Source organism: Rhinolophus ferrumequinum, chromosome 17, assembly GCF_004115265.2.
Source record: "Rhinolophus ferrumequinum isolate MPI-CBG mRhiFer1 chromosome 17, mRhiFer1_v1.p, whole genome shotgun sequence".
In the NCBI taxonomy this organism is placed as follows: Eukaryota; Metazoa; Chordata; class Mammalia; order Chiroptera; family Rhinolophidae; genus Rhinolophus; species Rhinolophus ferrumequinum.
In genome coordinates this window covers 8155960-8179100 of record NC_046300.1, presented here as the reverse complement: position 1 = coordinate 8179100, position 23141 = coordinate 8155960, and the positions used below count along the sequence as shown (strand labels likewise).

At 43.2% G+C, this 23141-nt stretch overlaps 1 protein-coding gene across 2 annotated transcripts in view; it reads right to left on the bottom strand.

Annotated features, from left to right (window-relative positions):
* SMARCC1 (SWI/SNF related, matrix associated, actin dependent regulator of chromatin subfamily c member 1) overlaps positions 1-23141 on the bottom strand; it is a 144759-nt gene that overhangs the window by 9109 nt on the left and 112509 nt on the right. For both annotated transcript variants that reach the window (XM_033131869.1, XM_033131870.1), the window contains exons 25-26: positions 17027-17161; positions 7267-7525 (exon numbers count right to left, since the gene is read on the bottom strand). In XM_033131869.1, coding sequence (XP_032987760.1) covers positions 7267-7525; positions 17027-17161 — 394 coding nt within the window. The remainder of the gene's footprint in view (positions 1-7266; positions 7526-17026; positions 17162-23141) is intronic.

Below are 23141 nucleotides of genomic sequence, written 5' to 3'. Positions count from 1 at the left end.
AGGAATGCTGCCACCCAGCAAAAGCTGAAAGAGGCAAGGGACAGACTTCCCTAGAGCCCCAGAAGAAGCATGGCCTTGCTAGAGACTGGACTTGTAGCTCCTAGAACTGTGAGAGAATAAATTTCTTTTAAGTCACCAAGTTTGTGAAAGGGGAAGACGTAAAGACTGAGTAACTCGCCCCATGTCACCCAGTGTGCAAAACGGGAGCCCAGTTCCAACCAGGGTATTCTGGCTCCAGAGATGGTGCCCGTGACCACAGCACTCCTTGTGGATGAAAGTGTGGAGGATGGGGTCCGTCCCTCTCCAGCAGACTATGTGATGCAAACTGGGCCGCCACTGAAGGGATGCATCCGTTATTCGGCTGACACCTGGCTCCAAACACAACAGTTCTCCGAACCAGCAGCTCAGAGTGCATCCCAGCATTGAGACACCAACCATGAGGTGACGCCCATCCTCCACGCATGGGGATAAGCCTGCAGGCTCCTGTGTCAGGCCCAGCAGTGCCATTCCCAAAGAGACCTGCTCAGCGGCAGTGGCCCATTTACCTATTTCCCCATATCTTTATGGCAACAAGCTGGGATTGGCAGCTTTAGGGTTTTCCAAGGCTAGGAGCCCAAAAGCTGAAAAAAAATCCTTTATTTCTCTCTCTGTAAATTCCGAAGCCTTCTGAAAAATGAAGTTCTTTCTATCCTCCTATCACAAACACGGCAATAAAGCCAGTGGGATACGGGTGCTCAGGGTACAAGAGGACAATGGCTCCTTGGGAAGGGTGGCAGCAAAAAGGACGGACCAGAGGAAAAATAGTTTACTCTTGCCATTAGCCAGGCAATGACAGCTGTCTCTCGAAATGCTCCGGTTCTTAGGAAGACTGTGAGACAGAAAGGGCCCTGTTTTAAGATGAGGAAACTACATCTCAGAGAGGCTGTGTAATGTGGCTCACAGTCACAAGGAACAAACACAGGTCTGTGTGACCTGAAGCCCATTCGCTTTTTCTTTACACTACCTTGCCTTAAAGGAGTACCTCAATCCTCGCAAAAGCTGATTTTTAAGGATCAAATTTGAAATGGTGTAGAATTTAAGAGGAGTAGAAAGAATACAAATCAATTTCTTGTAAAGCAACCCCATCCTTTTAAAATATATACATCATTGTGGCTTTTCTGGTGTCTGATACAGGTCTTACCATTTTTAAATGGATGAGAATGTCTGAAAGCATTTCTACTAATTCTTACTAAACATGAAGAAGTCCAGCCCATACGAACCTGAAACGCACAGGAGCAGGCCTTACCAAACAACCTAAAAAATGTGCACATACATATTTTCCAGTTTTTAAAAAATTCAGGTATTTCCTTCCCCAGTAGAGAGGGGTGGGTGACAGAGAGCTATGGCTTCGAAATAGCAGTATCAAAGCGTAAACTGGTGGGAGTCTGACCTACATACAAGCTTTTTTTTTTTTTTTTTTTTTTTTTAAATACCCAGCAGGCACCTGAAGCCTAAAAAATGGAAAGGTTTGCTAAAATTAGGTTTAGCCTAGTGGAAAAACCCCTCCCACTCTCAGGTTTACTAGCTCTTTTACTAAAGAGTTACACCCCATCATGCCTAATGGAGTATTACTTAAGGATTTACTTTTTATTTTTTAGGACGGAAGAGGCAGGTGGGAAAAGAACATGGAAACTAGGAAAGGGAACTCTTGAGCACATTTCGTAGCTCCGTTTCTAACCGTCCTTAGCACGTGCTCTGGCTGAGTCCCCGGAGAACGGGAATAACAATGGGGACCCAGTGAGGGGAAGCCCAAGCTTCCGAGGCTGCTCCTCCCACAGCAGCTTCCGGGGGCGCCCGCCACAGCCACTCTTTGTTCAGGACTGAGCCCTCACTGTGCTCTCTGTGAGGGTAACCGGCTACTCCGGAAAGTGGCTCAGTAACTTTGTTATCACACGAGGCAAACAGGACCAGAGGCGGCACAGGTCAGAAAACCTGGCTGGTGTGTGACATGCTGGTACTTCTCTGTCAACGCGGGGCTGTGAGTCCAGTATGTGGGCTGGGAAGTGACGATGGTTGTAATCCTTGCCTCAGTCCTGTTTCCCACGGGTAGGGTTGTGTAAGAGGGTCTACCTTGGGGGCTTAAAAGCCAAGTGCCCAATGCTTTGGTTAACTTTCCTTGAACAACCAATATTTTACTAAATGACGCAAAATGTCCTAATTTTATCATTAACACATCATTTCTACCATGTCTGAGTGTTCATCAAATCAGATCAATTCCTATTTTGTTTCTAGGCACTTCTAAAAATTCCTATACATGAATAAGGAAACCATAGAGATATTTAAACCAGTATGTCCTTTTCCCTCTGCTTTTCACAAAGGCGTCCCTAATGCAGGCAGCTCACTCATGACTACTCCCGAGTGCCTCTTTTACCACCAATGCCCAGAGGAGGGCAGAGCTTCCATGGAACTCACGCACGAGATCTGTCATTTCCTTTTGACTCAAGCCACTGATAGGTAATCGTCCTTTAAATTTGTGCCCCGGCCCCCGGGGGACTGACCACCTCACTTTGAGGAGATCCCCAGCAGTCCGGGGTGCTGCCCTTGCTCGAGTAAGCAGCACAGTCAGGAGCACCGCAGGAAGCAGCTGCCACCACCCAGGCCACTCTGCTTTTTGGTTCCTCACGTGCTGTCATGGAAACTGAGGCCAGGGTGTGGCCAAGGGATACTATGTGTGTGCTCAAGAACTGGCTGCTATCGGGACTATTCATCTTGTGCCATCTGGAATGGCAGCCTTACAGGGAGAACTAGTAAGGCTTTAATTCAGGAATCACTCCATGAAATCATACTGTTTTACAATGTAAATGAAAAGATGAAGCGCAGTGCTCTTTTATGAAGATCAACAACACTTAAGAGTGGTATAAAGGTGGCTGTGGCCTCCAGTTTCCAGTTGCCGAACGTCCACCAAAAACATTCTACTACAGGTACACCCTTTGCCTTTTTGTTTGGTAGGAATAAATCAACTTGGGATACTTCATTAGATATGGGGACAAAATCTACAAAAAGCTGGAGTTCCCAGGTGAGTCAGGAGTAAGACCAAATAATAAAAGAGCCAAGGAGAGACAGCAGCATACAGACTAGTACTCTACACAAAATTCTTTGCATCTAAATGAATGAAGGGGTGGGGGCAAGTGGGGGGTGGACTGCAGAGGTACAAACCAGATAGAGTACATGAGGTGTCAGTTTGTACGAGCCACTCTAGAGCCCGGGCCCATATGCATGTGACAGCCTTGTAGAGTCACAACACTGAGTTGCTATTTTAATGGGCTCTATACAAAAAGACAGCCAGTTTTGTGGAGAAAAGACTATTTATCTAGATAATCATATAAACTCTAGGAAGTCAGAGAGCTGCAAAATTAACCAGTCAGTGATAAATTTGTCTTGACGTTCTTCTCAACAATTGTCTCATCTCACTGGCTTTCAGGGGCCGCTTTTCCCCTTCCTTCCCGTACCATCAAGTCTGGCCAAATACCAAAAGCTAACCAACAGACCCGGACCATTATCCTCAGCTCCTAACACAACTGCTGTGGCCTGCTAACTTTTCTAGAACTTAGGAAACATTTGTTGGAAGGACAATACTCCTATTTCCTCACCTGCCCTGACGTGAATGGCCCCTTTAGCTGATCTCTAGAACACGGTGTGCTAGACTCACCTGTTACAGCCACCTTTTCCTGGACTGGTAATATTAAGGCAACTTTTAACTAATTTAAGGGTTTAATTTATTGTTGTTATTAATTTTACTCTCTAACACACCTGATTTCATTTTATACTCGAACTGCAAAGCAACCCCACAAAAAGGGCAATTATGAAAAATGATTGCCTTGAGTTGCTGGAGCTTTCACCCACTGCTCGAGGCATGAGCACTCTGGGAAAAACTGTGGCAGCATCTACTAATAGGAACATATGCATGTCCCGTGACCCATTCCAGGTACACACCAAAGGCCACTCCCCAGGGGCACACAAACAGAAATGTATACCTTTGCCCACCAGACACACGCACGTTCACAGCTGCACTTACTAATCATAATAACTGAAACGATAACGGGAGTGTGGACTAAGAAATCGTGGTGGAGCCCCATGGTGAAACATGGGGAGTGAAAAGAAGGCAGAAGCAGCCACAACAATGTGGACCCACTGTGGCATGGAAGAAGTCAGACACCAACAAAACTCACCAGGTACACCCATCAGCTAACATTCGAAACCAGCCCAACTAGTCTGTGGTGGTTGAGATCAGGACAGTTGTTAAGCTCGGGAAGGAGGAGATGGAGGAGTAGGACGGGGCTTCTAGGTATTGCTTGCACAGGTATATTCTCTTTGCTAAAACTCACCAACCTAAATTAGTTATGATCTATAGTTTTCCATATATACATTATAGTTCAATAAAAAATTCTAAGAGAAGACAGTATATCATCACAAATTAAAAAAAAAATACTGTCATACACATATCATGATCCTTTTCTTTACAAATTCAGTTACACCTATTTCTAGTGTGCAGGTAAAAGGAGAGAAATGACCTATTTCTATTCTAAAGGCTATTTTTATGAATTCTAGTTTTCCGGCATCGCCTAAGAGAACAGTTGTACCTGAGTCTGTCTGCCCTCCGCCACAGGGCAGGAGCAGCGCTGGCTCACCACTTTGGAATGAGATGGGCCCAGGATGGGCCCTGCTCCACTATGCAGCAAGACCTTGTGGCCTGGCAATGCGTCAGTTCTTCAACCGTGATAAAGACAATGAGAACGAAGTGAAACGTGTGGGTGACGGGCCTGGCCTGCAGACACCTACTCTCACCAGGACGTAACTCAGGGAAAAGGCAGAAGCACCGCTCTCCCATCTTTTACAAGCTACATGCAAATGCTGGAGCTACTTCTAAGTTCTCTGGGAACAGTGACTGCAGATGATGACGCTTTAAGCCATCAAGAACCAAATGTCAGGCACCTACAGTGAACTACCTCTTAAATTTACCCTGACAGTTTTAGGAACTAAATTTCTAAAATAATTACCGTTACTGAGAAGTCACTTTGTGATCTTCACTCTGTTAGGCATTTGTATCTTTTGAGAGCTTAACATGGGAGAAAATTAGATCTCATACAGAGAATTTAAGATCCACTCAAGAAGACAGAGAGAAGGTCTGAGGAAGAGAGTATCCTGTGAGCATGGCAGGTTTCTAAGACTATATCCACAAACACCACTTAGATCAAGTGGCAAGTCTAATGATAGTACTAAATTCTACAATTGCAGTTTAATAGTTTTGTGTGTGTGTGTGTAAAAATTAATGCCTCCCAAACAAAGTCAACCTAGCCTCATTTTTGGGTAAAGCCAATAAAAACTAGTACCTAAAACACGTTTTGGGTTGTGAATTTAAGATTCAAGTTGATAACATAGGTTGTCAGATAGCAGATTTTTAAGTTGTGGCATGATAACCAATCATGCCTGGTTATTTCCACGAGGAGACTTAGAAAATCTGTCATTTGAGGAGGTCAGGCCCACTGACATTAGTCATGTTGGGACCTTCTCATGCTTCCAAGGATCTCTCTGCATTTATCTTAGTTCATCTCTGTATGCCTTTGGCCAAAGAATCTGTATCCCACCCCAAGAAGCACAATCCTCGGCTCTTCTGGGCACTTGGCACATTACTATAGAGAAATTATAAAAATCTTATAGAACGACTGTTACTAGAGCAATAAAATACACAGCACACACCCATACACGTTGCCACATAAAACGGGAAAGAACGTGGGGAAGAGGAAAGCTGCAATTAAAGGTACATTTTAGTTTTAATGATGTTGGTAGTTAAGTTTGAAAGAATTGTGAGTTCAGCTTTCAAGGTGGTTAAAATGTGGTGAATACTGTCAATTTGAAAGGGCTCCCACATGCTAAAGATGGGACAAACACATAGAAAACAAACAAATCAACCTTTGAAGATGAGGGTGGGATAGGGGATAGTAACTATTTAATAACTGATAGAGAAAGAAAGAAAGGATGATGCATTTATCTAGCTTTTCTGTAAGGACTGATTTCCAGGATAACTAAATGACTGATGAACAAAACTTGCTTTTTATTTATTTTTAAATAAAAGAATCACTGCTAATAAACTCAAGAGAAATGTTAAGTAAATAAGAGCAGAAAGAATAATATATTTAGAAGGCTCGCCATTTTGCAATGCCTGATGCAGTAACTGACCTAGAGAGCTTTCTCAATGGCAGGTAAAACCTTAGGGGAGGTCTGGTGGGGAAGACCAGCAACACCAGGACCACTGTCCAATCTGAGGCTGTCACAAGAGAGACAACTGACTGTACAGGAAAAATGCCTGCCCCACAAAAGTGAGCCTGAGCCTGATAAAATATCCAGAGCAATCCTCCGGTTTATGGGAAATGTGTGGCGGGAAGACAGATTGGTGCAATGACAACACACACCGAGTGCACGACTGGACACAGACACAAGTGGAAAACCCTGGTTTCTTCAACACATGAATGGCATTAAACACTGAAGAAAAAGAAAAGGAGGGGACACTGTTAACACATTAGAATAGATTTAACAGAACTATCAGCAAATGCAATGTGTGGACCTTATTTGAATACTAATTCAAACAACTGAAGCATTCAAAGACATTTAACTAATGCTATTAGGAACCAGGGTTACTTCTGTCGGGCGTAATAATAGGAGGTTATCTTAAAGAATAAGATTTCCATTGGTTAGCGATACATTTTGAAGTTACTTCTCACCCTAAAGCGAGGAGGAAAAGATAAAGTATTGATAATTTTATGCAAGTTACTGGGAGATTATTATACTAGTCTCTCTACTTCTGTATATAGTTGAATGATTCTGTAACAAAAAGTTAAAAATGGCAGAAAGGTGATGGTTGTGGAAACTGGGATATAAGAGTTCACTGTACTATTCTTTTTGTGTGAGTCTATCTTTGATAATGTCTGTAAATTAAAAAAAAAAAAATGTGCAGACAATCCAACGGTGAATTTCTAAGAACTCTGGGATACACTTTCCATTCAGAGGCCAACCTACCCAAGGAAGGACATCATGCCAAGAAGATTCCAGAAGGAGCACACGGCAGGCATTACGTGGTGATGCCTATAAAACCAGCTCTCACTTGCCTACCATTTCCTGGATGACAATGGAAACTGTGAACAGTCCTAGTCACCAGTGGCGTGTTAGCCCCTCTGACGCTTGGTGCCATGGGGACAGCCCTCTTTGTCCGTGAGCAGAGCCTTCTCTTACCTGGCTGGGGTGGGTGAGGTGGCGGCATCTGGTGGTGCATCAGAGGGTAGGGAGGGGGCTGCTGATGAGGCATCATGCCGGGGTGCCCTGCTGCTCCCAGAGGCGCCAGGCCTGGTCCTGAGTGCTGGTGTGCCTGCGGAGGGTTCTGCCCGTGTTGCTGCTGTTCCATTTGCTGGCGGGCTCGCAATTCCGCGTATTTCAGCTGTTCCATGTGGAAGTTCTGGCGCTCAGTAAGCAACTGCTGCCTCTGTTGTTCTAACTGTTAAGAGGAAGAGGAGGAGAAATGATACTAGGAGAGGCTCTCAGGAATGGATGACACACAGGACCTCTGCCCAATACCTGCACTCCCAACCTCATCACAGTTACAAGACACCCTGCCTCCTGCAACATCTGCCCCGAGAGAAAAGACATTATTTCTTGAGTATGTGTTTCCACTTGGACACCTGTTACGGGCTCAAGGTCTTCTCCATATTAAGCATAATGTCTGCCTTTCCTTGTGACCTTTACCCAGTGCGGCTATTGTTCTCTGCACCTGCACAGGACACATGCAATCCTCTGTCTGGCAGGCCTTCAGATACTTACAAAGTTTCCATGACTGCCTTAATCTTCCCCAGGTAAAACAAGCCTTTCCTGTCCTTATAATGGTCCCTCAGATGATAGTGTTTCAAGTTTATTCAATCTTCCCAGGCACTCTTTTCTGGATGGGATCCTTTTGGGTTACTATTTTAGAGTGTGACACCAGAGTTAAATCTTCTGGGTGAGTGGATGTGGCCTTAGCTGCAACGATATACATTTTTCTATATGGAACTTTGGCAATGCCACTAAATTTTAGCTTAGGACCCAAAATTACACTGAGTGACACATTCACAGTATATTTTAGATGTCTAAATAAAAATTTGCATGAATCTTGGTTTGAATATCAGCATTTCAATATTCAAGATCATCTTTTTAAAACCCAAATTAAAATACAGAGAAAAAAGTTATTTCATGTGCCAGGAAATTCAGAAACCATATGCCCGACGATAGCTCAAAGAATGGAGCCCACCTCACACGTTAGCAAACTAATTTAGTTTAGGGTTGAAAAGAAAAAGAAAAATCCAGATTTCTGGAAGTGGTATAAAGATCAAGAAGGTTAATAGATCTATTTCCTTTCAATAATGTTCTGTCTCCCACCATTTTTTAAACAAGAGCTGAGTCACTGGGAGGCATTTTCTAGAGCTGTCCGACACAGCAGCCACAAACCACAAAAAGGTCCGGACCACCTGCAATGAGATGTGCTGTGTCAAGTACATGCTGACTTGGATGAGTTAGCGTGGAAAAAAACCCACAATTTTTCATGTTGAGTACATGTTGATATGAGATTTTGTATACACTGGACTTTTTAATGTGGCTACTGGAAAATTTCGAATTACATACAGGCTCACACTATATTTCTGTTGGATAGCACTATTCCAAGGCATTTAAGAGGTTAAGGAAACGTAATCTTTTAGCTTTCAGAAGCAGCCAGTTCTACAGATAAATACTATATACTATCATTAGCAAAAATTAGGTGGAATATACATGAGAATTAGCCTGAGGGTCTGCTTGGGGAGAAATCTCTGCCAAACCAAGTGAGAAGCACCGCTGGCTGTCAGGAGCAGCAACAAGGCCACGTCCATGGACGGACATGCCATGGGCACGGCGTGAGGACCCATGAGCCGGTGAGGAGGAGGAGAAATGGAGAGAACAGAGCAGACTGTAAGGCTTATGACCCGAGTGATGGTCAGCTGGCTTTCAGAGTGTCTCCCTAGGAAGGAGGAGAGCTTCTGAAAGAAGGATCCTGTGAGCGGCTGAGGGTTACCAGGGGGAGGAAGACAGGATGCTACCATGGTTCCAACACACCAGTATGGACTCTTCGTTTTTCTAGGGAGGGTGACCCCAACAGGGTAAAGCCTGGCCTAGTTTTGTTTGCAGGATGAGAAGGGGGAGCTGTAAGATGTAAATAGTGAAAGAATCCCCTAGAAGTCCAGCTGTGTAAGAAGACTAATCAGTGAGATAATGCCAGTGAGAGGGAGAGTGACAACAAAGGGATTTAAAGATTCTGACTACAGGTCCTAGGTTTTGCTTTCTTCAAACCTTTCTTTCTAGGAAATTTAGGCCTTTGCTGAGGTTAGACTTTAAGAGGTCTGCCAAAAAGGGACCTCCCACCTATGTTCTTTTTGAGCCACTATTGGTCTGCATAGTTTGGCTCAAGTCCTGCGGTTATGTAAGAACTATGCAATTTAGGTCAAATCTGCTTTATAAAGAAGCTGCACAGTTACTGGAGGGAGATTTTGTCTCTGAAGAGAAATTTTAGTCTCTGCAATACCTATCTCACTGTTTGTTTTTTTACCGAACAAGCCTTTCTTTGGGAGCAGACCTTAGTATCAAGGTATTCATCTTGGGAGAAAAATATTGCCTAATTTTCCTTGCCTACAAATGAATTACCTCAATTACACGATTTTTTTCATAAGCTTCACTTGTCATTTCAAAGCACAGAAGGTAATTAAAAGAAAATAATTAGAATTAAAAAGGATAAGTGATTAAACACGCACACACACACACACATACACACACACACACACACACACACACACACACACACCGAAAGACAACCCTGTTTAAGCTTAAGCTCTGTGGGATGAACAGGTCCTAAGATGACAGCAGGCTACCAGCTAGCTCCAGGAGGGTCACCTCTGCTCTGGGGCACACACAGCAGAATTGTGGGCACATCTCGGTCTCATCATGCAAAACAAACATTTCTCTTATTGTGGACACCTTATCATTATTGAATCCAACTAAGACTGCATTTGCTTTTGTGGCAATCAGAAGGATGTGAACTGGGAATTTTTGAGGAGAGTTTTACAGTATTGAGCAAATTTTAAATGGCCTTAACCAATGACCCAGTGATTCTACATCTGGAAATCTATCCTAGAAAACTGTATGCATGTGTGTATAATGACGGTCATTAAAGTATTATTTTTTGATGTACAGTTATATCTAAATACATGGAGAAAAGAGGCAAGTTGCAACAATATAACTTAATCCCAATTATAGTAAAAAAATTTGTGTCCATGCATAAACGTAATATAAACACTAAAAATGTTCTGGAAGACACTAAATTATTAACAGTGATTATTCCTAGGTATGAAACTGAGGGTAGGAGAGACTCAATTTATTCATTTCTTTATTATTTAAAAGAAATTTTCATCACACATTTTTGTAATGAAAAAACAAAATGCTAAAAACTGCCCACAGATATCTTAATTTCTTCTCTCCCTTTTCCATTTCCTAGGACTATGGATAAAACCCAATGGCTAAACTGAACAGTATAAATTACTCCCGTAAATCAGTTGCCAATGAATCTGTTCACTTTCTTTCACGGCTCCAGTCTGGCTCTAGGGAACCAGTTTCATACAAAGCTGGTGAGCTACTCTGAGGACATCCGCCGACTGCATTCACACCCTGCCCTCCTCTCCGTTCACTCCTACACTGTGCGTATGAAGCAGCCAAGTCCAAGCGGAACCCGAGCACAACAGGGCACTCTTCTGCACCAAGACCCCAAATGCAGACACAGCTGCAAGTGCAGCTGAAGTTCACACAAAGGCTCTTCTCCCCACTTCATTTGCATAAAGCATGGAGGAGGGGTGGGAAAGAGTAAAACGGGGTGTGGGGGGGCCCCACAAAATCTATCCACACTGCCAAGGACTAAAGTATCAGCTGAGATGTGAAGCCTCAAGGACTTGGCCTCAGAACTGAAGTAAATAATCACACCTTTCCTCGAAATGTTCGGTATCAGTGACCAGACCTCCACTCAAGAAAATAGACACGTTCATTCCTTCTTACACCTGTGGGAAGACAAAACACAGCCGCATCGTGCTGCTTCCATGTGTGCTTCCGGAGGCAGAAACACAAAGGCTGTTGTGACTGGTCACTCTGTCCCTGCCACAGTGTGCTTGCTTTCTGAGGCCATGCCACTTCTTGATTCAGAACTAAACCTGCTACTGGGCACAGCTTTCTTAATCTCAAATAAAACTACCCATAAGGCAACAGGGTACGTCTAACAATAGATTCACTTATATGATGGCAGCACAGAGATGAATTACTACAAATACGCAGAAAACAAAGTTCAAATGTCAGGAAGCATGACATTCACTTTTTGGCTTTTTGTTCTTTCTTCCTTAATTTGCAATGAACTTTCCTAAAGCTATATCCTATGTATGAGGTTATCCCATTAGTAATACCTTTAATCTGTCCAGAACTTGAGCATTTCTCTTCACTTCCATGGCCACCACCATCCTGGTCGACGCCAGCGTCATCTCCCATGGTTACCTTAACAGCCTCATCAGTGTCCCCTTCTATCTGAACCACTTTATAATTTATTCCCTACAACACAGCAGACAGACCGATCCCTGCAAAACTGTGCCAGCCTTCTGCATTTATGCACATTTTTATTGAATGCATACAACAGGCCCTACAGTTATTAGTTATTCCACATCTGAATCAGAGGAAAATGAAAGGCCTCTGGACGGCTCACAGGGACTTCTGTGCTTCGATCACCATTACCTCTGACTTTATCCCCTTACCCTCTCCGGCATGTTTACCCTCCAGCCCATCCAGCTGCTGCCTCCGAGACTCTACGCTGGCTCTTTTAGTGCTTAGAAGTGCCTGCCCAACTGTCAGTTTCTCAGTGAGGCCTACTCAGATGATATCATGTAAAACGAAATCCCTCCCTTGCCTCTCAATCTCCCCTACCCTGCCTGTAACAGAGGTAAGTACAGACGCAGTATCTATGTGTGCATACACATACATAGCACATAACACCTTCTAACATCCTCCATTAATTATTTAAGCTCTACCAAGGCAGAGAGTTTTGTTGGGTTTTATTCACCGCTGTATTCCCCAGTATCTACATACCTAGACAAAGTAAGTGCTCAATAAACACTTGCCAAATGAACAAATGAACTTAATCCATCACCTATGCTGCAAAACCCTCAGCTCTGGGCAGGCGGACCTTTCAGTCTCCTCAGTAATCATGCCGTTCTCTACACGTTTCTGGATTTGGTCCTTCCTTTTTTACAGCTCAGATTAGTCCCTCCTCTACCAGGAAGCCTTCCCTGATAATCTCAGCCAACTACAACATCCTCTCCTCTCCATTTCCACAGCCCTATGGCCTCAGAGTATTTGTTCTCTATGTGTCCAGTCTCATCCACCCTCTAACCTCCTTAAAGACAGGCTCCGGGTTTCTCACAGCTTTGAGTTCCCTACAACGCCTCTCTTGTCTAAAGGTATACAATCTCTATACCCAGCCAAATGACTTCCAGAGACTCAGATAATATTTATTCCAGAAGCTATAAACTAGATCTGTTCACAGATCCACTCTCATCAGCCTCAAAGTGGTGGTTGTTTTTAATCCTAATGGGAATGCTTTAGGCAGGGTCCAGGCCCCCAGTTCTCTCCAGGTGCTGCCAGTCCCAATAGAGCTCATGCTGAAACCTGCTCTCTTGACTGGTGTGTGCTTCTGCCTGGCACCGAAGGCTGCTCAGCGGGGAGGACCCTGAGTTGTGAATCCAGTGCCAGCTCACCATCGTCACCTGCACTGGAATCAATACTGTTTATCATGTCACTTCCCTGAGACTCTGTACGTAATGGCCTTCCTCCAATATTAGTCCTTTATGAGAGGGCTGTAACAACAGCCTACTGAGCTCTAATTACACTTGTATTCATAATGTCTTCAAAAGGTTAAAAATGTTTACATCCGTATTCTTAACTATTAAATATTGAACACTCAAGAGAACATCTGATTTCAAGTCATTAGAGGAAAAAAGAAATTTCACATTTGATTCCTCAGAACATTAACAATTCTTAAGAATCCTGTCTGATTCTTAAAGTCCAAAAAAAGATTTTCAAAATCTAATGCTATATAAACAAAACCAATTGTTTAATTCAAAGAAATATGTCCTGAAGCTACTGCTTAGTGGGTAAAGCCACGCAGGAGTGCACCTAAGGTGAACTGAGGCCGTGTGGGGGGCAGGAGAGCACAAGGCGATGGCAAGGCTGCCCTCTCAGCGGGCTCCATCACTTTCTAGACTCAATTTTCCTGAGTCATAATAAGGAATGGTAACACCTTGCATATCTCAGAGTCTCTAGGTTAAAGTGAGGTAAGAACAGCTCATTTCCTTATAAATTATGAAGTGCCAGATAAAAACATAGAGTTGAACAAATACAGGTCCGAGACCTGGCCCTGTCATTTGAGAGCTGTGTCAGCTGAGGTACAGAAAGCACCCTGTCCGAGCTGAAGTCTCTTCGTCTATAAGAAGGGTACACAAAGAAATGGCCTTATATTCCCATCCAGCATCACTGTGGGGTTCTTATTCAGGAGAGTCAAAGCAATCAGTATTTTCTTGCTAATGGCTTTCTCATAGTTTTTGAGAGATTAAATGAGAAAATCCATATAAAGTGCTTTAGCAAGTGACTGGTCCAGTAAATGTTCATAAAGCCAGCAAAGGCTTACCATGATTAAGAATTTGTTACATACTTGATGACTGGTTTGCATAAAGAGGCGTGTAACATTCACTGAATACTTCCTATGTGTTCTAGGCACTGTACCAGGCACCGGCCATACTTCTCCCATTTAATGCTCACAACAGTCCGGTGCGGAAATCATCGGGAGAAAAACAACTATGGCTTTGCCTGCCCACAGGGTAGGACAGAACGCTAATGCTGGGGTGGAGACGAACATGTTATGTCTTAACTGTGGTTGAACGAGGGACACTTTGAAGTTCGAAGGACTCTGTCTGGTTGTTGAGAGAGCGAGCCTCCACACTGGCCCCAATGATCCTGCTCCCTAATACTTACATCTTCCGAACTGAAGCCTGTCCATCCCTGACCCGACCCCAGATCCAGGGTCGGTCTCTGTGACCAAGAGAGTACGGAAGAAGTGAGGGGATGTGACTTCCAAGTCTGGGTTGTACTGTGGCTTCCATTTTGGGTGCTCTTTTCATGCTCCACTCTTTTCACTCACTCCGAGGGAAGCCTTTTCCAGAGAAGCACTAGGGAAAGGCTCACATGGCAAGGAACTGAAGTCTCCTGCCCACAGCCACGTGAAGAAGCTTAAAGGTATATTCTCCAGCCCCAGCTGAATCTTAAGAAGACTGCAACCTCATGACATACCCTGAGCCTGAACCACCCAGCTAAGCTGCTCACAGAATCCCAACCCTCAGAAACCATGTGACATTCTGTTTTCTGTCACTAAGCTTGTGGTAATTTTTTACACTGCAATAAATAATTAATACAGATATGCTACTGACATCCAGTGGCTCAGGCTAGGGACTGTCACAAACAAAGAATGTTCCTGCCCCAAATGCTGATTAAGAAAAGGCAGGCTGACACCAAAGAATCTGAACAGAGCAACCTTGTGGGTAGACAGATTCAGGAGTGTTTCCGCAAAATTTTTTCAGTTCTGTCGTTTTATTCAGAGAGTATTCTGTAAAATGTTTCATGTGCTCTGATTACTATTTAACATAAAAAAGTAGATTCAAGTAAGAAAAACACAATGGGGTTATATAAATAAAGTAATTATTAAAAATCCCCAGCACAAGGGACAATCACGGGCCCAAGAGACGCGGAGCCATCACACAGTGCCCTGGGTGTCTGGGAATCACTGGCGAGAACTTGGGAGGGGCTGAGGACTCTATTATTCCAGGTGGTGGTTCCATCTGGGATGTTAAAAGATGGGGGATCTGCAGGTTTGTCCTCTAAAGAGAAAGTGACTGAGAGCTGAGAAAAGAGCCCCCTGGCAATCTACTGTTCTGGAAATGCCCAGTTGGGGTCATGCCAATCTTCCAGGCTAACACGTCAGTTCTGCTTCATGAATGACAGACAGCAAGGCATCTGGTTGCCAGTAGGAACTACGCAATCATCATGTCAATTCTGTACAGGTCAATACTCCATTTCATTACAGCCCCCTAAAAAAAAATCATGAAATGACGAAAAGCAGCTTATTAGGGCTAAACACAAATACTCATTCCTCAAAGCTCCAGCTCACCTCTCGGAAGTTTTCTCCAATACTCTCTCCCCTCTCCCCACCTTCTAGGTATTCCTCCTTTCTGTTCCCATAGGAGCCAAACACACTGTCTTGTCTTTTGTTTTCCTGTCTTCCTCATTAAACTAAAGGAAGTCCTCCAAGAGGACGTTTCCATTTTTCTAGCTCTGCCACTGGTGCTCGCATACATTCATTCAACAGACACTTAAAACAGGGCCCTATGAGGTGCCAATTTTGTGTTTATAAAGACACCTGATAAGTTCTGCTCTCAGAATGCCCACGCTGGTCCGGGAGGTAGACATGTGAATTAGTGATTACAGGACAGGAAGTGCTCTGTTAGGCTGCCAAGGCTGCCAATGGAGCCGGCCTGTCAGTCATAAGTGCAGGGCGGAGGCAAGGAAAAGGGAGGCAGAGTTGGGAAAGGAGCCTCACTGGCGGGGGTGGGCAAGATGTTCACAGGGGGCACAGAGAACAAGGCCAGGAGGGCGGCCTGTACGTGGTGTGGCATGGCTGGTGCAGAAGGTGATGGAGGCAAGATGGGGTGGCCGGCAGTGCCCAGGGCAGGAGAGCGCCAGTGAGGGAAGAAACACTTCTAGGCTCAGGGAACTGAGGTGGGATGGTGTAGCGTGTTCGCAGAAGACTTCCTGAAGCAGCCTCTCCATCTTCCCAGGGCCAGAAAACCTGTCTAAGTGGCAGAGCTGGTCTCAAGACAAAACGGAAAATGGGCTACTGTGACAGGGGCCAGGCTGCTCATTGTGAGGGGTTTGCGGGGACTTGCTTGGACTGAGCCTAAAGAAACAACTTAACAAATACAAACAGATCCTTAACATTCAGACTTTTCTGGGATGATCTTAAGATTCTACCACTTAGAGGTAGCAGTTACCAGTAACTCTTATGCAGATAAGAAGTCAAAAAAACCAGAGGGAAATAGTCTTCATTAAATCCTCAAATTTAGCCCATTGCTTAGAAAGGCACCAATTTCTTTTCTGGTCAATTCATGAAAAGAAATTTCTCCGAAGACTTGTTTTTCCCAAAATTCCCTTGAGATATCAAATGTTTCCCCTGCCTCTATGTTTCTTACTTCTTGTTGCTCCTTCCTTATTTTTGGCCTTTTCATAATACTCTTGGTCCTGTTTGGGTCACATCCTAATATGAAAACTGTCTACTTCAGAGAATGCTGATCAGGGGCCCAGCGTGGGCTGTCCCCCCATCCTTTATACAGAGGACAGGAAAGGAAGATTGAGGGCCTGGGTCAGGGCCAAGGAAGGTTTGGTTAAAAGGAATCACAGAAATACACTCCTAACTCCTTTCTGATATTCGTATTGAAGAAGACAGGAAATCAAGAAAATCCTTGAATCAGGTAATAGATCTATACGGATTCTACTTTACTGATAACAACTAGGTAATAAAACAAGTCTAAAAGGGGAGAATTTGATGCCATCATGTATCAGGAAAGCTGAGCGGTCTAAGAAGCTGGTATTTGGATAATTAGTTTCAGAATGTGAACAGAGTTCCTCTTACTTACCATCACTCCTGATAAACCTTCTGAAAGGGCAAAGGAAACACAAATAAGGACAGAAGATAATTGTGAACAGAGACCAAGAGTGTAGGCTACCACCCGTCTCACCTAACTTGGATTCTATGAAAGGCGGTCAGAGCTCAGTTGTCCAAAGGCCACTGTACAGTCCCCGTACTTACAGCCTCTTTCTCTCTGTCCATGATTGTTTCCAGCTCCTCAAAATGCCGAAGTTTGATCTCCAGTTTCTTCATCTGTGTCTCAACCAGGAGAGCGACGAGAGACTTGATCTTTCTCTCTTCCACGGCAGCCAGGTGCTAAGCACAAAAGATCATTCAAATTATTTAAACATCTGCTTAAAAAGGGTAACAAAATGCTGAGGTTGCTACTCAAAATGGGGATTAGGTAATTAAGGCGGTGCCCTAGGTATTCCCTTTGTATGTTACTACCAGACACTTATTTCAACTTAAAATGCCAACTGTCCCTGAATTTCTGGTCCTTATAGACATAAATCAGCCCCTTTAAAGGATTAAAAGAAAACCCTTCGCACGGTGAACTTCTCCCTTCAAAGAGTGACCAAGGAGTAGAGGTTGAACCAAGGCCCTGATGGGCAGAGAGGAGGACACAGTTGGCCTGGGGGGCACTTCTCCATTCACCAACCCCTCCCCTCCTACCCTGGTCCCACCTTCACCCTACACTGACCCTCCCTTCCCTCCTTGGGAACTGTCCAGGAGCAGGAAAGCAGTGGTTTCCTTCGGTACCCAACCATTCAGATGGAAGGCCTCTGCCTTCTCCCTGGTGAGTGGAACTGTGTACGGAGAGGAACGGTGAACAATATTCCATCCCTAGCTTGAGAAGAGGGTCCAGAGCAAGACAAACAAATACAGTATAAGACAGGCCGCTACTCTGGAAGAATGTGCCACTTGCCTGCCACAGAACTCATGGTGAGTCCCACTCATGCGTCCTACCCACTGAGCATCACACAGAGGAAGATCCACGTCACCCAGAGAAGATGAGGACCCCATTATTTGGCCAAGGCCCTGAATACCTGGCAAGGGAATCAATCCCATCTTCTCCAGGCACCATCTAAGCGCTTCTACAAACAAATGCCCAACACCGCTTGGCATTCACTTTGATTAATCTGCTAAATTTATGTGCTTATCCTGCTTCTATCCAAGGTTTTGAGAACATGGAGAGGTAGTCTTATCGGTCTCTGCATTTCTTACAGAATCCAGAAGGAGTTCCATGCAGGAGGATTTTAATATAGGCTTTTGGAAGCTAAATGGATAGTCTTATTTTTCACTGTTTTATAGTTGAAAAAGAGAATGGAGTCTTAAACCATGGACTCATTTCTCTGCATGTAGATTCAGAAGTGTACGTACAAGGAGATGATAAGGTTTTACGTAAGAATCTACAGCTATTAATGATACGTTTGCATCCCTGCACTATGTCAATTACACCAAAAGTTTAAGACTGCATGATTCTAAGCCTGCCATCAATGTATAGTGTCATGCAATTGATATTTCTGAATACAAAATTTATGCACATGGTATAAAACTGAAAGTTTACAAGGAGGTGTCACATAAAAAGTTAAGTCTCCTTTTCCTTGTATTTGCCTAGCTGCCAGTTTCCCTCCTTCGGAGGCGACTGATGTTATCAGTTCCTAGATCTATTTTTGTAAGAATGGAACTCTGCTGGCTTTGGCAGAAAATGTTTTATTTTCTTGCTAATGATTCAAGAACTCCCCAAGTAGTATGAAATAAATATGTCAAAATATTTCCTCTCAAAACTGAAGATCATGAGATTTCAAAGTAAAAAGAAAATAAACATTAAAAAGACCCAAAGCAAGGAACAACTTTGGAAATTTAAGAACGTGAGACAGAGTGAAAATTCTAAGTTTCCAGAAAGGCAAACACATAAAGAAATAGGTTTACACACAAAAATTTAAATTGTATCAGATTTTTCAAAAGCAAACCATGGATTTTGAAGACCATGGGAAAATGCCATCCAAATTCTGAGGGATGATGTATTTTCAATCTAGAATTTCAAGTAGAGCAACTTACATGAATTAAGTGGGAGTTCGGAATAAAGACATATTTGAAATCAAGGACTCAGTAAGTTTACTTCCTACACATGCTATTGAAGGATGTGCTCCAGTGAAGCACATGTGAAGCACTGGTTTTTTAACTCAGTGAAAAACCAGAAAAAGACAAGGACACGAGATCCAGAAGTCATAGACTGAACCTAAGAAAGAAGCCCTAAGCTCACAGGGAGTCATTAACAGGCCAAAAGCAAATGGGACGAATGAAACAAGACTGGCAAGATGTTGATACGCAACCTGGGTGGTGGGTATACAGAGTCAATATACTGTTTTGTCTAGCTTTGTACATAGTCCAGTAGTTCCATAATAAAATTTAAAAGGGGCTGGTGGGTGGGTCAACAGATGGTATTGGGACAACTGAATATTCAAAGGCAAAATAATGAATTTGGACACTATCTCACATCATACACAAAAATTCAGTAGATCATAGACCTAACACTAAAAAATTCTTAGAAGAAAAAAACAGGAGTAAATCTGAACAATCTTAAGTGAAAGATTTCTTAGATATGACACCAAAAGCACAAGTGATAAAAAGAGATTGATAAGCTGGACTTCATAAAAATTAAAAACATCTGTGCTTCAAAGGACACCATCAAGAAGGTGAAAACACAACCCACAGACTATGAGAAAATATTTGTAAATCGTATGTCTGATGAGACTCGTACCCAGAGTATATAAAGAACTCTTATTTATAATTCATGCCTAGGGATGAGGTGATACTGGTAGAAACTTGAAAGACTTCAGACACAAGTTGGCCACCTACCTCAAGACACTGGCAAATTTTGAAGATGCAGAGGATGGGAAACTAAGAAGCTAGGTTTAAGGAAGAACAGAAATTCCTACAAACTCACTTTTGAGGCAGTAAAGATTGCTTCAAAATCTCAATCAGAAGTTCTGGAAAGTCACACCAGAGGAACAGCGTGATCCAGGAGGATAATGACCGAACTGCCATCTAGATTCAACTCCGTCCTCCCCCTTCTCAATTCTGTCACCACCACAGCGGGCTGAATCGTATATACCGAATACATCACCATCAGGAGCATCTCAACTTTAGTTTTTTCAAGAAGATATTAAGTCATTTATTGATTACACATGATAATGGATGATAAACAAGCTTCATTCCCATCTATAATCTTACCTCGTACCATAATTCAATTCAGATATATTGCACAGGAAGGACCAACAATCATTAATAACCAAATAAACTCCATGACTCTGCTTGGGTGACCTTTTAATGATGATTTCCAGGTCACAACACAGTAACTGCCAACTGAACTACACCAATGTTTCTGAAGACAATTGATTCTGCTCCCAAACAGGCTGTAAATAAATTTCGAATGGAGCCTGGCATCACCCTCAAGGAATTCTAACTTCACACTTTACCATGATGGCTTCAGACTAGACTAACTTTACGCAGCACATTTTTAAAAAGACACATTTATTCAGACTATTACTACATTTAGCAATCAATAGCATAGGTGCCAAAAAATAAAATGAAACGAAACACTACATCAAAACTCTTTGTTGGAATGCCTTACACTTTCCACAGACAGAAACTAAACCTACCTGTTATTAGTCATAAACACAGTCTTTGCATTTTTTGTCCACACACGAGTATTATCTCAAAAATGTCTTCTTTGTAGTAGCTAGGCCCTGCTACCACTGTGCTTTGCTGAGATCACAAATCTGTTGTAACCTGTAGCTTCCCTGTCACTTCTCTGGCTCTCCTCTCCTGCTAAGCTTTGTTTTCCGGCAGTAATTAAAACCTTCTGCCACTGCCATAACTACTGCTGCTATTGGAACCACAACAGCCACCATGGTTTCATGTTTGGCAAAGGAATGGCCTCCACAGGGGCCAGAACTTCTGCCTCAAAGTTTCCTCCTTTCATGGGTCCAAATACTGAAGACTGACTGTTGTAATTGCCAAAATCAATGTAGTTTCTGCCGCCTCCAAAACTGTTTCCATCATGACCAAATCCATTATAGCCATCCCCTCTGTCACCATATCCTCGCCACCACGACTGCCACCAAAGCCACGGAAGTTTCCTCCATGACCAAAGTTGTCATTCCCAACAAAAGCACCTCCTCGACCACCACCGAAGTTTCCAGAACGACTTCCACCTCTTTGGCTGGATGAAGCACTAGCCATCTGTCGCTTAGGTAGGGCTTTCCTTACTTGACAGTTACGGACATTCACAGCACGGTATTTCTGAATGATAGTCTTGTCTGCTGAGCCATGGTCCTCACAGGTTACAAAAGCAAAGCCTCTCTTATAGCCCCTGCCTCGGTTGGTCATGATTTCAGTCACTTCAGTTACCCCCCACTGTTCAAAACCATCTGTAAGGTGATGTGCTTCAGTGTCGTCTTAATACCACTGACAAAAATCTTTTCTGCAGTGAAATGGGCCCCAGGTCTTTGAGACTCTTCTCTTCAGAAAGCCCTCTTTGGTCCCACAACTCTTCATCCACCTTGTGTGGCCTTCACGGCTGCATCCACTCCCTCCTCGGTGGCACAGGTGACAAACTCAAAGCCTTGGAGCGCGTGGTGTTTGGATCTCTCACCACCACACAGTCCGGGAGCGCCCCCCACTGCTCAGAACCGCTCCTCAGACTCTCAGCGGCTGTTTCAAAGCTCAAATCTCTGATGAAGAGCATCCGCAGCTATTCGGGCTCTTTGGGAGACTCTGACTTAGACACGAAGACCGAGGGAAGGGAGACATTAACCACGCTACTTGCAGCGTCCACCGACAGAAAGCTCAACTTTTATACACATCTGGCATTCAATCAAACAAGCAGCTCCACAGATGGTACAGACACTGGACTTAGCAGGCGAGGACTTTAAAATAACTTAAGATCACTATTTCGAGAAGATGTAGAAAAATATCGGTAAGAGAATTTCAACAATTTAGAATACATATGAGGTCGGACAATTAAGTTCACGAACTCACCCTAGAAAAAGTACTACATACCTCACTGCTGAATATCACTATGGTCACCTTCCAAGTACACCCTTTGGGAAGCTATGCTCCCATGCCAGAACCTAGTCCACCCTTCAAAGCAATTTTGGAACTCCTTTTCTGGAATGGCCACCAGAGCTGCCGTCATATTACCCTTGATGTCCTGAATGTCATCAAAATGTCTTCCTTTCAATATTTCCTTTATCTTCAGGTAAAGAAAGAAGTCATTGGGGGGGCAGATCAGGTGAGTAGGGAGGGTGTTCCAATACAGTGATTTGTTTACTGGCTAAAAACTCCCTCACAGACAGTGCCGTGAGCCGGTGCATTGTTGTGATGCAAGAGCCATGAATGGTTGGTGAAAAGTTCAGGTCGTCTAACTTTTTCACGCAGCCTTTTTGGCACTTCCAAATAGTAAACTTGGTTACCTGTTTGTCCAGTTGGTACAAATTCATAATGAATGATCCCTCTGATATCAAAAAGAGCTTAGCAACATTGTCGCAACATTGTCACGAATATAACTGTCAGACCTCGTATAATACATGTATGTAAGAATAACATATACCTGACTGAGTATATGACTAAAAAATATAATAAATGAAATAATAACTCAATAATTAGGTTTAAAAGCAGACTACTGAACTGAAAGGTCAACAAAAAATATTCAAACTGCAGGAGAGTGAAAAAAATAAAAAAGAAAACCAGAACCAAGCATAAGAGACCCGGGACACATGCAAAAAGTATAATATTTATGTAAATAGAATCACAAGGGAGGATAGAAAATGAGGTAGAAGAAATATTTAAAGAGGTAATGGGTGAGAATTTCCAAAAACAGATGAAACAAATCACTGAGAGATTGAAACTTAAACCTCAAAGAGAAAATTCAAGAAAAAAATCGTATCAAGGTACAATACTTGTATCATATCAAATCAAATACTTGTATCATATCAAATCGTATCAAGGTACAATCGTATCAAGGTAGAATACTGAAAACAAATTAGATAATCTTAAAAGTATCCAAAGGGGGGGAAGACAAGAACACTTTGCCACCAATAACCTCCAGTGACACACAATAAGGGTTACAGTAGGCTTACTAACAGTTACATGGAAAATGGCATGGCGTTTTGTAAATGGGGGGAAAAAAGAAAACCCAACAAAAAATCCCAACCCTGCCAACTTTGAATTCTACATCTACTGAAAAATACACTTCAAAAATGAAGGTGAAATCAAGACTTTTCAAGAG